This window comes from Sciurus carolinensis, chromosome 1 (assembly GCF_902686445.1).
Source record: "Sciurus carolinensis chromosome 1, mSciCar1.2, whole genome shotgun sequence".
NCBI lineage: Eukaryota > Metazoa > Chordata > Mammalia > Rodentia > Sciuridae > Sciurus > Sciurus carolinensis.
Window position 1 is genome coordinate 100,241,911 of NC_062213.1, and position 16,814 is coordinate 100,258,724.

The window sequence follows — 16,814 nt, forward strand, 5'->3', positions numbered from 1 at the left end:
AATACTAACTACCTTAGAAATGGGCACTTACTATTCCATACACAAACCATTCATTTCAGGGAGCTATTATGTTTTCATGGTTTTTCCAGAGTTGGGAAATATAGTGTAGTGGAAAGAACTATAAAAAGGAGATCGCAGTTCTGTTCCTAATTTTGCCACAAACACTGTGTGACTTAACCTCTCTGGGTCTATTTTCTCATCTGTAACATGGAAAGACTGACTTTTTAGGACCCTTCCAGTTCAAAGATAATGATTTTATGATCTTACGTGGGTGTTGGAAAGATGACTCTATACATATTGTATTTCCTAAGCCAGTCTGGACTCTAATGCATTCAGGTACCTTAGAAGGAACTATCCCAATACTGTTTTTTTTTCTTCTGCCCTTGGTCCAGAGTGTAGAAAGAATCAAGTAGAGGGATAAAGGATACTTTCGCTTCCTGGAGCTGAAGTAGCGACACTCTTTATCATTCCCCAGAATCCTAATGGTTTGTTATGCACCTCCCCCTTCTGGAACATAGTTCTTCGCGCTATTGCCATTCTGAAATAAAATAAAATATAAAACTTTAGTAAGGAAGCAGACTCTCATAGCCCAGTCTCATTCACTTTCCAGTCTCACAATTGCTCCTCTCATTTGCTGAGCTATGCAGGAAATGATACTGATTCTGGAGTTCCACTTTTCCACTTCTTACAACTACACACTCCCAGAAACAACATGGCCTCTGCAAGAGCACAGAACTTGGGGCAATATATTCGAATATTGGCTTTGCTACTCAGAAGCTGTGAGACCTAGAGTTTTCATTTCTTCATCTCTGGATGGTTGTAAAGATCATTGAAATAATATATAAGAATTCATACTATCAATTACAAAGTGTTATACATATATTAATAATTATTGCAGTTATTACTTAAGGAAAAAATAAAATAGTTAACACACCTAGATAAAGAACCAGGTACAAAAGAGAAACTCAATGAAAAGCAGATACAAAGGAACAAAAAGATCAAATAAAAAACAGATAAACCTGGCCTCTTAACTCTAACCTCAATTTGCCACCTTCTCTTAGTATAATCTGTCCATTGCAGAATAAATCAACAGGAAACCTACCATTCTTTCGTTCCTTCCTCTTGTCCTCTCAGTCTGTGGGGGCCTCACAGGTACAGTGGTAGCTGCTGACATGTCCCAGCTCACCACAACAGTTTTAAGAACAAAGTCCTCTTTAGGTTAAAAAAAAACTATACATAAATGATTATTTGAAGGCTAAAATGGGCCAAGGCCTACAGTCCTAAATGATCAGGACGACCTAGTAAAAACAGAGAAGTTGGACCAAAGAAAAGTTTAATCTAAGGTGGATATTTTTGGGTGATGACAGAAAAATGTTGAGGACCACAAAGCAGAACTGGTGTTTATGAGTAGGACCTGTAAAAATGATATCAATGGAAACAAATACCAAGTAGTATTTCTATGGGCCAAATTCTTCAAGTCATTAGCTAAAATAATATTAACAAAAAAAATGTCAGGTGTGTCATCATGTTGACTTAACTGTTTCCTCCTCAAAACCACCTTTGCCTAGATACTAAGAATAAAAAAGTTCCTTTCAGTTCTTTCTGCCTTTTCTCTATATACATTCACTGTAGCTCAGTATTTTGGGAAAAATGTTATTAACAACCAAGAAGAGGCTCAGACCAAAGGAGTTTCTGACTTGGCAAGATCAGTAATTTTTTACTGAAGAAGTAAAAAACTGGGAAAACTAGAACAGGTATATGAAGAAAAGGTTCCATTCCATCATTAGATGGTTCACTTCAGCTTCATAAGCTGGATTAAAGCAGAGGCAATTCAAAGAGAGGAACACAGAAGTCCATTTCTATTGCCCTTATTTTTAATGTCTATAATATAACAACACTAATGACTGGATGTGGAGTAGAACTGGCTGAATATGTAAAGGTGACTGACACTGTCCTACGGTCTTAGAGAAGTAAAATCACTAGAAGTGAAAGTTGGTTGCACACAGACAAGAACAGTCTTGCTTTAAAACATTTACAGGAGGATGGGGATATAGCTCAGTTGGTAGAGTGCTTGCCTCACAACCACAAGTTCCTGGGTTCAATCCCCAGCACTGGAAAACAAACAAACAAACAAACAAACAAAGAAACAAAAACCAACCAACCAACCAAAAAACATTTGCAGGGAGGGGTAAGGAAAGAATGGAGAAATGGTGGATTGTGCACAGGAATTGAGGGGTAGGGAGAGGGTGGGGGGAAGGAAAGATAATGGAATGAGACAAATTTCATTATCCTATGTGCATGTATGATTGCACAAATGGTGTGACTCTACATTGTGTACACCCACAGAAATGAAAAGTTGTACCCCATTTGTGTACAAAGAATAAAAATATATAAAAATATACAGGGATAGTTTGAGTTCTTCTTTTCCTATTCGTATCCCTTTAATTTCTTTGGTTTGTCTGATTGCTCTGGCTAGAGTCTCAAGGACGATGTTGAATAGAAGCGGTGAAAGAGGGCATCCCTGCCTTGTTCCAGTTTTTAGGGGGAACGCTTTCAGTTTTTCACCATTTAGAATGATATTAGCCATGGGCTTAGCGTAGATTGCCTTTATAATGTTTAGGAATGTTCCCACTACCCCAATTTTTTCTAGTGTTTTGAGCATGCTGTATTTTATCAAATGCTTTTTCTGCATCTATTGAAATAATCATGTGATTCTTAACTTTAAGTCTGTTGATATGGTGAATTACATTTATTGATTTCCGAATGTTGAACCAACCTTGCATCCCTGGGATAAAACCCACTTGATCGTGGTGCACTATCTTTTTAATATATATTTGTATGCGATTTGCTAAAATTTTGTTGAGAATTTTTGCATCGATGTTCATTAAGGATATTGGTCTGAAATTTTCTTTCCTTGATGTGTCTCTGTCTGGTTTAGGTATCAGGGTGATATTGGCTTCATAGAACGAGTTTGGTAGGGTTCCCTCCTCTTCTATTTCATGGAATAGTTTGAGGAGTATTGGAATGAGCTCTTCTTTAAAGGTTTTGTAGAACTCGGCTGAGAACCCATCTGGTCCTGGACTTTTCTTTGTTGGTAGGCTTTTGATGACCTCTTCTATTTCATTGCTTGAAATTGGTTTATTTAAGTTGTGTATGTCCTCCTCGTTCAGTTTAGGTAGTTCACATGTCTCTAGAAATTTGTTGATGTCTTCGAGGTTTTCTGTTTTGTTGGAGTATAGATTTTCGAAATAGCTTCTAATTATGTTTTGTATTTCACTCGTGTCTGTTGTGATGTTTCCTTGTTCATTCCGAATTTTAGTAATTTGAGTTTTCTCCCTCTTTCTCTTTGTTAGTGTGGCTAAGGGTTTATCAATTTTATTTATTTTTTCAAAGAACCAACTATTTATTTTGTTAATTTTTCCGATTGTTTCTTTTGTTTCGATTTCGTTGATTTCGGCTCTGATTTTAACTATTTCCTGTCTTCTACTACTTTTGGTATTGGTCTGCTCTTCTTTTTCTAGTGCTTTGAGCTGTAGGGTTAAGTCGTTTATTTGTTGATTTCTACTTCTTTTTTTGAATGCACCCCATGAAATAAATCTTCCTCTAAGTACTGCTTTCATAGTGTGCCAAAGAAGAACTCAAACTATCCCTGTTCGCTGATGACATGATTATATATTTAGAGGAACCTGGAAATTCCACCAGAAAACTTTTAGAACTCATAAGTGAATTCAGTAAAGTAGCAGGTTACAAGATCAATGCTCATAAATCCAATGCATTTTTATACATAAGTGATGAATCTTCAGAAAGAGAAATTAGGAAAACTACCCCATTCACAATAGCATCGAAAAAAATAAAATACTTGGGAATCAATCTCACAAAAGAGGTGAAAGACCTCTACAATGAGAACTACAGAACACTAAAGAAAGAAATTCAAGAAAACCTTAGAAGATGGAAAGATCTCCCATGTTCCTGGATAGGCAGAATTAATATCGTCAAAATGGCTATACTACCTAAAGTGCTATACAGATTCAATGCAATTCCAATTAAAATCCCAATGATGTACCTTGCAGAAATAGAGCAAGCAATTATGAAATTCATCTGGAAGAATAAAAAACCTAGAATAGCTAAAGCAATCCTCAGTAGCAAGAGCGAAGCAGAGGGTATTGCAATACCAGATCTTCAACTCTACTACAAAGCAATAGTAACAAAAACGGCATGGTATTGGTACCAAAATAGACAGGTAGATCAATGGTACAGAATAGAGGACATGGACACAAACCCAAATAAATACAATTTTCTCATACTAGACAAAGGTTCCAACAATATGCAATGGAGAAAAGATAGCCTCTTCAACAAATGGTGCTGGGAAAACTGGAAAACTATATGCAATAGAATGAAATTAAACCCCTATCTCTCACCCTACACAAAACTCAACTCAAAATGGATCAAGGACCTCGGAATCAGACCAGAGACCCTGTATCTTATAGAAGAAAAAGTAGGTCCAAATCTTCAACTTGTTGGCTTAGGATCAGACTTCCTTAACAGGACTCCCATAGCACAAGAAATAAAAGCAAGAATCAACAACTGGGATAGATTCAAACTAAAAAGCTTTCTCTCAGCAAAGGAAACTATCAGAAATGTGAAGAGAGAGCCTACAGAGTGGGAGAATATCTTTGCCAACCATACCTCAGATAGAGCGCTAATTTCCAGAATCTATAAAGAACTCAAAAAACTCTACACGAAGAATACAAATAATCCAATAAACAAATGGGCTAAGGAAATGAACAGACACTTCACAGAAGAAGATGTACAAGTAATCACCAGATATATGAAAAAATGTTCAACATCCCTAGTAATAAGGGAAATGCAAATCAAAACTACCCTAAGATTTCATCTCACCCCAATTAGAATGGCGATTATCAAGAATACAAGCAACAATAGGTGTTGGCGAGGATGTGGTGAAAAAGGAACACTCATACATTGCTGGTGGGGTTGCAAATTAGTGCAGCCACTCTGGAAAGCAGTGTGGAGATTCCTCAGAAAGCTTGGAATGGAAACACCATTTGACCCAGCTATCCCACTCCTTGGCCTATACCCAAAGGACTTAAAATCAGCATACTACAGAGATACAGCCACATCAATGTTCATTGCTGCTCAATTCACCATAGCCAGATTGTGGAACCAACCTAGATGCCCTTCAGTTGATGAATGGATAAAGAAACTGTGGCATATTTATACAATGGAATATTACTCCGCAATGAAGAATGATAAAATTATGGCATTTGTAGGCAAATGGTCGAAATTGGAGAATATCATGCTAAGTGAGATAAGCCAATCTCAAAAAACTAAAGGACGAATGATCTCGCTGATAAGCGGATGAGGACATATAATGGGGGGTGGGAGGGGCTAGCATTAGGTTTAGGGTTAGGTTTAGAGTTAGGCTAAGGAGAGCGGTAAGAATGAAGGAAAGAAGGACTGTGTAGAGGGAAAAGAGGGGGGGGAGGGGTGGGGGGAGGGGAAAAATAAAATAAACATCCTTACCCTATGTAAACGTAAAAAAAAAAAAAAAAATATACAGACAAGAAAAAAAATCCAATTTTGCTCTTATCAAATACACTGCAGAGAGAAATAAATATTCATATATTTAAGAAGAAAAGTTAACATCAGACTTCCTGAGATGTGGCAAAAAGGAATTAACAAAACAATACAAGGTACTATAGAGACAGATGCTTTCGACTTCAACTTTTCTTTACCATCATCACCATCATCACTATGTTCACAATTACCTTTTTTCAAAAACGAGGGTAGTTCCCAACCAATTATCTGTTATTAGCTGAACACCATTTTAAAATTCATTATGTGAAAAACCATGTGCACTTGGCTCAGGTTTGGTGGCAGCATGAAAGGGATGAGGCTGCAAACTGTCGACTATGGCTTAAATATGCTATCCTGTTATATTCTGATTTCGATGGTGTTATGGTTTAGATATTAGGTTTCCCCCAAAAGCTCATGTATGAGACAATGCAAAAAAGTTTAGAGGTGAGGACTGGGTTACGAGAATTTCAACCTAATCATTCCTGATAGGGATTGACTGGGTGGCAGTTGTGGCTGGAGGAGGTGGGTCACTGGGGGCAAATCTTTGGAGTATGCATATTTTGTCCTTGATGAGAGGAGAGTCTCTTTCTGCTTTCTGATTCCCTGTCCTGAGCTGCTTTCTTCTACCATACTCTTCTGTCATGATGTCCTGTCTTTCCTTGGCCCAAAGCAACAGAGTTGGTCATCTATGGACTTGAGACCTATGAAACTGTGCAACTCAAACTTTTCCTTCTCTAAAATTGTTCTTGTCAGGTCTTTTGTTATAGTGGCAAAAAAGTTGACCAAAACACATGGTTTCTGGTGGGATATCAGTCATTACTTTGCTTTTCTTTTTAAAGTGAACTTTAAAGTTCACTTGGAGATCACTGTAGATTCATAATGATTTTAAGAAATATAGACAGATTCTATGTGCCTTTTACCCAGATTTCCCTAATGGAAATATTATGTAAAACTACAGTGCAAAGAGGATTTTGACACTGATAATAGTCATTATACAGAACATTTTTTATCACTACAAGGATCCATCATGTTGCCCTGTACAGTTCACATTCCTCCTACTGTCAACTCCTTGATCCTTGGCAACCATTAATTTGTTCTCTGTTTCTATAATTCTGTCATTTCAAAAATGTGTATACAATTATAATTATATATTATGTATCCTTTGGGAATTTTTTTCACTCATTTTCTAGAGACTCATTCAGGTTGTGTATATTAAGAGTTTGTTCTCTTTTATTGTTTGAGTATTGGCACATATATCCACAGTATATACCACAGTGTGTTTAACCATTTAGTCATTAAAGAACACCTGGGTTACTTATAGTTTTTGGCTATTATGACTAAAGCTACTATAACAGTCATGTACTGGTTTTTGTGAAAATAAATTTTTATTTCTCTGAACAAATGCCCAGAAGTATAATTATTGGAGGTCTGGTATTTGTATGTTGAGTTTTCAAGAGACAGCTAAATTGTGTTCCAGAGTTACTGTACTATTCTACATTCCCACCAGCAATGTATGAGTGATCCTGTTTTTCAGTATTCTTTCTACATTTGGTGTTATCGCCAATTTTTATTTTAGTTATTCTGACAAGTATGCAGTGATACTTCACTGTGGTTTTAACTTCATGTCCTTAATGGTTAATAATGTTGAGAATCTTTTCATGTACTTATATACCATCTCTATATTCTTTACAATAATATGTCAGGTTATGGTTTATGTTCATTTCCTAACTGTACTGCTTTTTAAAGATGTAAGTTTTAAACTTTTAAAAATTCTATATACTGGTATTTTCTCAGATATGTGGTTTACAAATATTTTCTCTTTCTGTAGCTTGTCTTTCAGCATCTTAACAAGATCTTTCTCAAAGCAAAAGTTTTTTTAACTTTGATGGAATCTAATTTATCCATTTTTCCTTTCATGGACTGTATTTTTAATATTAAGTCTAAGAATCTTTTCCCCAGTCTTATATCCCAAAGATTTTTTTCTCTAAAAATTTTACATTTTACTTTAAGATCTGTTTTAAGCTAATTTTTATATAAAGTATGAAATTTAGATTTGATTCTTTTTTTTTGTTTTTGCCTATGCATGTCTTAAGTAGTAAGGCTATCAAAAATTAGCTAGAATATTTATGTCAGTCTATTACAGAGTTCTCTATTCTCTTTCACTTTCTATGTCTGCCAATGTTACAGACTCTCTTTTTTTTTTTTTTTTTTTTTTTTTTGGTGGTGCTGGGGATTGAACCCAGGGTTTTGTGCATGTGAGGCAAGTACTCTACCAACTGAGCTATATCCCCAGCACCGTCACACACTCTTAATTACTGTAGTTATAGAATAAGTTTCAAAATCAGGTAGAATAATTACTATTTTGTTCTTTTTTCAAACTTGTTTTAGCTATTCTATTAATTTTATTTTTATATTCAAATTTTAGAATACTTTTATATATTTCCACAAAAAAATCTTGTTGGGATTCTGAAATGAATTACACTAAAGCTGTATATTAATTTGGGAAGGATTAACATTTACTATGTTAAGTCTTTTAATCCATAAACATGACATGTCTTTCCACTTTTTTAGATCTCCTTTGATTTCTTTCAGAGTTTTATAATTTTCAGCATATAAATCCTATACCAAAGAGGGAGAACCAGGGGAGGGAAGAAGAGAGGAAAAAGGGGTAACAGGGATTGAAATCAAATTTCTTACATGTCCAAAGAAACCCAATGACTATGTATAATTATAATGCTCTACTTAAAAAAGTCCTATATATGTTTTGTTAGACTATTTCTAAATAATTCATTTTTTGAGCAATTATAAATAATAGTGTATTTTAATTTGAGTATTCACATGTTCACTGCTAATATACAGACAGAAACAGTTGATTTTTGTGTTTATTTTGCACCCAATTACACTGTTGAACAGTCATTACTTTTTTCATTGTTTCCCCATGATACCATTTTTCTCCTGCTGCTTTCAAGATTTTTTCTTTAACTCTGAGCATTTTGACTATATGTACTTAGGTTCTTTTGTGTTTATAGATTGCTTCTTGGATCTGTTAATGTTTTCCACCAAATTTGGAAAGTTATTTATCATAATTTGTCAAGCACTTTTTCTGCCCCTTTCCCTCTCTTTTAGCACTCCAACTACAAGTATGTTGGACTGAAACTTTTCTTTAATCCTTTATCTCTCTATTCTTCAGACTGAATAATCTCTACTGACCTATCTTTAAGTTCACTGATATTGTTCTTATGCCATATCAACTCTATTAAGCCTAAGTGGTAAAATTTTTACTTTGGTTATTATCATTTTTGGCTTTGAGTTTCCATTTGTTCTTTTTTCAAAGTTTTCATTTCTCTACTGGAATTCTCTATCTTTTCATTAACATCATGCTTACCTGTATTTCTCTGATTGTATCTACAGTAGCTGCCTTCAAGTCTTTGCTATATATTTATTATCTGGGCACATTTGGAGTTATTTTTTATTGATTGCCTTTAATCCTAAATATGGGTGACATGTCCTATTTCTTTATAATGATTAGTAAGTTTTGGGTGAAGACTTGATATTATAGATACTTTGTAGTGACTTTAGAAATCTGTTTTTGGTTTTTTTCCCTGAGGACTGTTGGTTTTTCATACTAGTAGACAGGTAACTTATCTAGAATCAAACTGTGAAATCTATCACACCTGCAGCAACTAATATTTTTGTTCAGTTTTTTAGCATCCAGATTCTTTTTTAGCTTAACTCTGATGGTCTCCCCAGCATTTAGGACAGTGTCTGGCACAGACTAAGTTTTCTAAAATTATTAAATGAATATATGAATGAATAAATGAAGGCAAAGTATGAAAATAAATGATTACTGTGCAAAGACTAGTAAGTTAAGCAGTGTTCATAACTAGGCATAGCTTACTGTTCAAAGGTCTAAATATATTAACTCTTTTTTACAAATGAGAAAACCAAGGCACAAAAACATATAAGTCACACTGTAAGGCACAGACCAAGGATTCAGTCTGATTTCAGAGTGGACTTTTGTACACTGTAGCACAGATTCCTATGAAATGCCACTTGGAAAACACACATTTAAAAAAAAAATTTTTTATCATAAACACAATAACAATGAGAAGACTTGAAGGATTTTAAGTTGTTAGAGAAAAGGAAGTTGAAAGATCCAAGTCAAACATGAAAAGTTTTAAAACGTATGATAAAAAACTTTTAAAACATCCATTTATCAAATATAAAAGTTACTTTAACAATCTACATAGAGAAATATCTAAATTCAGGGAATTTGGTTGAATTTGACAATTTTCTTTCATAGACGACTAGAAACCAGGGGCTGGGATTGTGGCTCAGTGGTAGATCGCTTGCCTAGCTATGTGAGGCACTGGGTTCAATTCTCAGCACCACATATACATAAATGAATAAAATAAAGGTCTATCAACATCTAAAAAAATATATATATTTAAAAAAATAGAAGACTAGACACCAAATATTGATGATATTCTACTTTATAATAAAATTGAATGACAAAATTCCCTGTCAGCACCAAATCATAGTCAAATTTTACTGTTGAGAAATTCTAACAGAATACAAGTTTTTAATGTGATCTTACCTTTTCTTTTTGCTTATAATCATATCCATGGTTTGGAGCAATCGCCGTTCCAGGGCTAGAATATCTGTGTCAGTTACATTCCTATAATAAACATCAACTGTTAGCATTGTTTTGGGGTCCTACCCTTGGGCATAATACAAGCCCTTTGGAGAAACAAAAAAATTCCAAGTGTTACCCAGTAATTCAAGGACCTGCTTTGTTCTATAAAATATTAAAATGACTAAAATCTAAAAGGCTTTCACTGTCATTTCTTATAATTCTTCTGGGGTCTCAGGGCAATAGAAGGCATCTAGCTTTCTTACGGTCTTTCTGAGCTTCGACCCAATGATCTAGGATACATGTTTAAACACATTTTTAACTTGGGATTGTATTCTACTGTTCTACTTCTAGGAGGAACTGATTTCTGAAGTTGGGATTAGTTCACACTGCTGACCACTAGAAATGTTCTTTTAAAAATGTGTGTGGGGATGAAATTTGTCATTTAAAAAATAAATAAATGTGCCAGGCATGGTGGTCCATGCCTGTAATCACAGTGACTCGGGTGGCTGAGGTAAGCAACTTAGCAAGACCTTGTGTCAAAATAAAAAAAAGGGTTGGGGATGTAGCTCAGTGGCCAAGTGCCCCTGGGTTCAACCCCTGGTACTGAAATAAAATAAAATATAAGGACAAATAACACAGGCAATCAATATAATTGATGATTTATTTAGAACGGTTTCAGGTTAACAACTATAAGGACAGAAGAATAAAAAGGCAGAGTAATAGATTATATGATTTAAGTATTAAAGATGGTGGCATGACATATATCTTTTAAGTGATTGGAAAAAAAAAAAAAGAGAGAGACAAAGTGCATGTTACCTGAGGAAGTAGGACATGTAAGTGTATGGGCAGTTGACAGCACCAAACCCAGAAAGCAGAGCCATGAGTGTCACTCCAATCACACCTACTCGGCTGATGAGCTGTTCTATGGACAATATCCCTGAAAACATCAAAGTACATTAACACCAGGTAATACAGATAAAACGGCTCTTATTTGTACTACAAAGGTAGATGTTACTGAAGACATCAACCATTTCACATAACTCATATAAGTGAACTTTTAATTATTAAAGTGTAGTTTCTCTATAATAAATACATAAGTCAATTGATTTTCTTCTTATCCTTATGCTTTAGTCACCTCATTTTATTGGATGATAACAATACAATAATAAAAATCGTAAATAACACTTCTAACCATTTATTCTAAGGTAGTGTGACCTCTAATAAAGAAAAAGCTATTTTAGTAAAAGGTCTGATCAAAAGAGAAAAAAAAAAAAAAAAGAAAGAAAATCTTCTGGAAAAATATAAATGGTAGGTACCTTTGATATACGTATTTCCCCTAAAGGTCATATCTTTCAGTTTATGTCTTATTCCTTTCTGCATCCAATAAACATAATGCCTCTAGTAAATGGGCTGAATTTAAAGATGGATGAATAATTCAAAGGCAAACACATGAGTTTTAGATTACCAGTTGTATTCTAATTATCAATTCTTTCCTATTATATGAGAATGTTGAAAATCAACTCAGCAGTTAAAATAAGTACTGCCAGACTGGGGTCCTAATTAGGATAAGATATAGTCCATGCTTGTATATTATCAAAATGGATTCTACTGTCAACTAAAAACTAAAAAGAACCAATTAAAAAAAGTAAGTGCTGCCAGATGATGTATTTGGGATAAATGAGAGAAAGCAATGCTAAAGAACAACTCAGGAAGTTTAGCATCACAGGAAAACACTGGTTTTCATTTCTTTTAACTTCCTATTTCTAGGATGACTAGTCTCCATTCCATTTCCTACTTCTATTGAATACATCAAGGTCTTTTCTATTTTAAGGCTTTGTAAGAAATCTTTTATACCTTCTTGCTGGGCCTTCCTTTGGTCTGTCCTTTAAATCTTAGCTTAAATATCACTTCAAAGACTCTAAGGTTGATTCTAATAACTTGCAATAAATTTGACATTTTTATCTGCATCATTCTCTCTATAATAATAACCTGTCTGTGTCTTGTGACAAGACCACAACTGGCAATTATTATTTATTTATATACCTACCTCTTTATTGTCTAGTCCCATTCAAAAGACTGTTTTATCAGGGCAGAATTCAAATTTGTTTTGTTCACGATTCTTCTCCAGCACTTAACATCAATAGGTGCTCACTAAATATTTTTGGGATATTAATGAAGGAATAATTCTCTTGATTCTATTTTCCACATGTCTTGATTTTGTATCATTTTATAGGAAAGGATCATATCTATATCATATCATATCTTTTTTTTCCATACTATATGGTACATAGAAGATATACAACAAATGTTTGTTGACCGTGGGTATGTAATTTCACTCAAAAACATAAAAAGTCCAAGGGATTAATACAAGTTATTAAATACTAAAATGGAAAAAAATGCCCCTTCTACCTTTATTCCCATTAACATGGTGTCTGTTTTTTTTTTTAATAGGTGTAGATGGACACAATGCTCTTACTTTATTTATTTATTTTTATGTGATGCTTAGGATTGAACCCAGTGCCTCGCAAGTGCCAGGTGAGTGCTCTACCACTAAGCCACAACCCCAGACCAACATGGTGTCTTTTAATTAAATCTTTTTGTGGTTTAAAGTACTTTGTTATTATGTATGATGTAGATGATAACAGCATTTTTATGAAGTAGTCAGGCATTATTATGTTTATTTACCAGTTAATTCAAAGGAAGTCATGTGACTGAGTAGCAGACCATGTCACTGTTGTGACCTGTTCACATAGATTCCCTCTGATCTTACATACTTTCTTAGCCTTACTCTTTCCCACTGTGGAATGTCTCCCAACCTTCTGAGGCTCAAGCATTGCACAAAGAATGCTTTCATAGACTTTTTTTTTAATTAGAAAGGTCTGCGTCTTACGATTTTTTGTGATCTCCACAGCAAGAAATCATACTGGTTGCTGGGAAAGTTCTAAAAGGGCAGTGTAAGGTTGGCTGCTTCTAAGTGATTGCCTAAACATTTCTTCCTATTTACTTCTCTTCGAGGGTTAAATAAATTTAAAAACCTGAACATTCATATGCAAAACTCAAATGACTAATTATTGCACCATGAAAGAAAGACTAAAACTGAAACTATCTCCCTAGCACACTGACAGTCCCTTCAGGATATTCTCATCAAATTTAGAAAAAAAATGGATGAAAGGTACAACAGATATGATGGTCTTCTTCCCTCTGGCATGGCCTGGTTGTCCTGGCCATGCGAGTTCACTGCTCACAAGAAGAAAGCTGGAGAATTATGTCAGTCGGGTCTTTAGACTACATGGAAGCTTCTTAAAATCCTTCATCTGACTTCTAACATCACAAACTTGTTTCTCTGTGGGCTTATTTGAAATAGGTTTATATGAGAGCAATACTATCAGGACCTCTTTACTCTAAATCTTTTCCTGCACTGACATGAGCATGCTGACCACATTAGCAAATCCGAAATTCCTATCCAGAGTGTTAATTCTTTTTTTTTTTTTTTAGTTTCTGAAATTTTATTTTTAATACATACATTTCACAAACAGAAACCCTCTAACACCACACACAACTCCATAACCAAATGTTTCAATTTTATTAACATTCTTCAACTATTTACACTGTCTTCCCTCAAAAAAAAGTGCAACCCAAGATATCTTGACAAGAGACCTTAACCAACAATATGTTTTGAGCTGATGCCCACCTGTTTTATTTTCTTCCAATTATCTGGATAATAATAAAGTACAGAGTGTTAATTCTTGAACTCATCTACCACCATGGAAATTCAACTTTCCCCCAATCCACTGATTCAGAAAACATGCATCAAACACTTGTTATGTGCTAGGCTTGAGTAGGCACTAGGATATAAAGAAATAAGATGTAGTTTCTGACCTCAAGGGAGGCCATAGATTAAAACAGTCAGAAAAGAAAAGAAATAATTATAAGCTTTATAGGTGATAGAAATAAATAAGTTCACTGAGGTAGGAGCAATAAATATCTCCCAGTGATGTCCACTAGGGAAGTCTTCTAAGAACTAATAAGAATTGAAATAAAAGGCACCTGGAAAGGTAGGTAAGGGTTGAAAAATTGTCACCTCTGGTAGAAGAGCTAATCAAACAGCTTGAAACTTCAAATTTGGTAGGACTAAAGAACAGAACTCTTATAGAGAGAGCACAGTGGGTAGGTCTTGTGCACCATGTTAAGGATTTAAATCCTTATGTCTTTGTTAGGCTGGAGTGATTTAACTTTTTTTTGCTTCTTTAATATTATTTCAAATTCTGAAAGAGCTACTTTTATTTTCAAAATATACAGTTATTTATGATGCTGTATATGCTTTAAAAACTGCACATTACCTCTGACCCAATTGCAGGAGAGTCTCAAAACCTTCTCCCCAGTCTCTTGCTACCAGACAATGAATACACATGGAAAGACATGTGGGAAGTGTGGCAGATTCTAGACCACTGGTTCATTCAGTATTCATTCCAATTCTTTTCTAGCATTTCTTTCTTTCTTTTCTTCCCTTCTCTTTTCTTCTCTTCTCTTCTCTTTTTTCTTTTTTTTTTTTGGTACTGGGGATTGAACCCAGGGGCACTAAACCACTGAGTCACATCCGCAGCCCTTTTCTGTATTTTATTTAGACAGAGTCTCACTGAGTTGCTAAGGGCCTCACTAAGTTGCTGAGGCTTTGAATTCATGATCCTCCTGCTTTAGCATCCTGAGCCTCTGGGATTACAGGCATGAGCCACAGCATCTGGCTAGCATTTCTTTTTTTTATTTAAAAATTTTTTTTCCTCATACATGTATATAGGGAAATAATGTCTGAACCCAGGGCCTAGTGGGTTCAATCCCAACTCTATAACTCAACTATATTCCCAGTCCTAAGGTTTTTAATGTTCATAGTTTTCACCAAATTGACAAGTGCACATGAGGCCTTAAACGTAGAAATGAACTATGTAGGGGTGTTACACACCTGGGAGCTGATGCAGCTGGGACAGAGATTCTGTTAGATTCTACTATTAGGATATGTGTTCCCCAAAGGTCCACATGTTAAAGGCTTGGTCCCTATCCTATGATACTGTTGGGTGGAACATTTAAGATACAGGGTCTACTTGCAAGTTTCTGGTTATAGAGGGCATGCCCTTGAAGGGGATATCGGACCTTGGCTGCTCTACTTTCTTTTTCTTTGCTTCTTAGCTGCCATGAGGTAAATAGCTTCCTCTGTCACACAATCTTACCATGATGTACTGCCTCATCACAGGCCCAAAAGCAAAGGGCTATGCACTGAAACCTCCAAAATTGTGAACCAAAATAAACCTTTCCTCTTTTTAAGTCATTTACCTCAGGTATTATGTTATAGTAATGGAAAAGTGACTAATATCTATGTAACTGTATTTCCATAATTAGGCATTCAATATCAGGAGATTTAAGTTAAAGGCACCTTTCCATGTTTCTTAGACCCTTAAAGATTTTTTTACACTAACCCAAGGCTAAAAACTCCTACTCTAGAATGATAGATATCTGATCTGAAGCCAGCACTTGGTACTTATTAAGATGAAGAAGAAAATTTGGTTAAAAACCAGGTATTTCTTAGAGAAATAATCTGCTCTATTTCCTGACAACCAGAAGTTTTAAAACATTAATTTTTTTTTTTTTCAAAATTAGAAATTTAAACAACCCTCCTTCCAAACCTACTTTTCCCCATATACTCACCATGTTTTGGACTGAGAATGGGAAATGGATCTCCCAGTTTCCAGAAGAAATACATAAAGGTCAACCATAAGAGACAGGAAAAAAGTAGTCTCTGTTTATACACTAAGACAGAAGAGGCAAGATTGTTAGGGAAAACATAATAAGGAGCTTGTTCTACTTAAAACTATGAGTATATGCTAATTAATATTTGGTTGGCCTGTTCACTTGGTCAAAGAATGGTGGAACTATACAATTTTTAGTGAAAGCATCCTTACCACCATAAGAGAAACTTGAAGAAATTAAGTTGTGAACTGAATTAAAAGAGACATTGTAGGAGAAGTAAAGTTTTGGCAAGACAAATAACCTAATCATTCATTTGATATTAATTATGTGACCATTTTAAGACACTGTGAAGTGCCCCCAAATAGTAGCAGTTATGAAAGTAATGTAGTAGTAAAGCTAGCCACTTTTCCAATCCCCAAGAATATTCACTCCAATCTATGTGCTGACAAAAGAAAGTAAAATACTCACACAGTCGAATGTTGCTCACAATAGAATAGCCAATGTAAAAAGGCACCATGAAAACCAGGATCAGCAGAATTATACACAGGTTCATTTTCCAGTGAAAATAACGGGAGCTGTAATAAATGTCAAAGAATATCACTGGGGACGGGGGAACAGTGAGGGCAGCAACTTTTCGTGCTCTTTAGTCTTCCAATGCATTTCTTGGTCTTTACACTCAATACTGAATATGATCCATCTAATTAGCCAACTATGCTATCACTATCTACTCACTGGTAGAGATTAAAAATATAAATTTCTAAAAGGTATATATGACCATCTTAACCTAAGAATTTCACTAAATGCTAATACTTTAGTTATATTCATAGGCAATGTATAAAAACAT

The 16,814-nt window shown here is 34.9% G+C and overlaps 1 protein-coding gene across 1 annotated transcript in view; it reads right to left on the reverse strand.

Annotated features, from left to right (window-relative positions):
• Gpr89a (G protein-coupled receptor 89A) overlaps positions 1-16,814 on the reverse strand; it is a 50,519-nt gene that overhangs the window by 12,354 nt on the left and 21,351 nt on the right. Inside the window, exons 4-8 of the mRNA XM_047545928.1 lie at positions 16,439-16,545; positions 15,929-16,030; positions 11,048-11,168; positions 10,193-10,273; positions 429-538 (exon numbers count right to left, since the gene is read on the reverse strand). Coding sequence (XP_047401884.1) covers positions 429-538; positions 10,193-10,273; positions 11,048-11,168; positions 15,929-16,030; positions 16,439-16,545 — 521 coding nt within the window. The remainder of the gene's footprint in view (positions 1-428; positions 539-10,192; positions 10,274-11,047; positions 11,169-15,928; positions 16,031-16,438; positions 16,546-16,814) is intronic.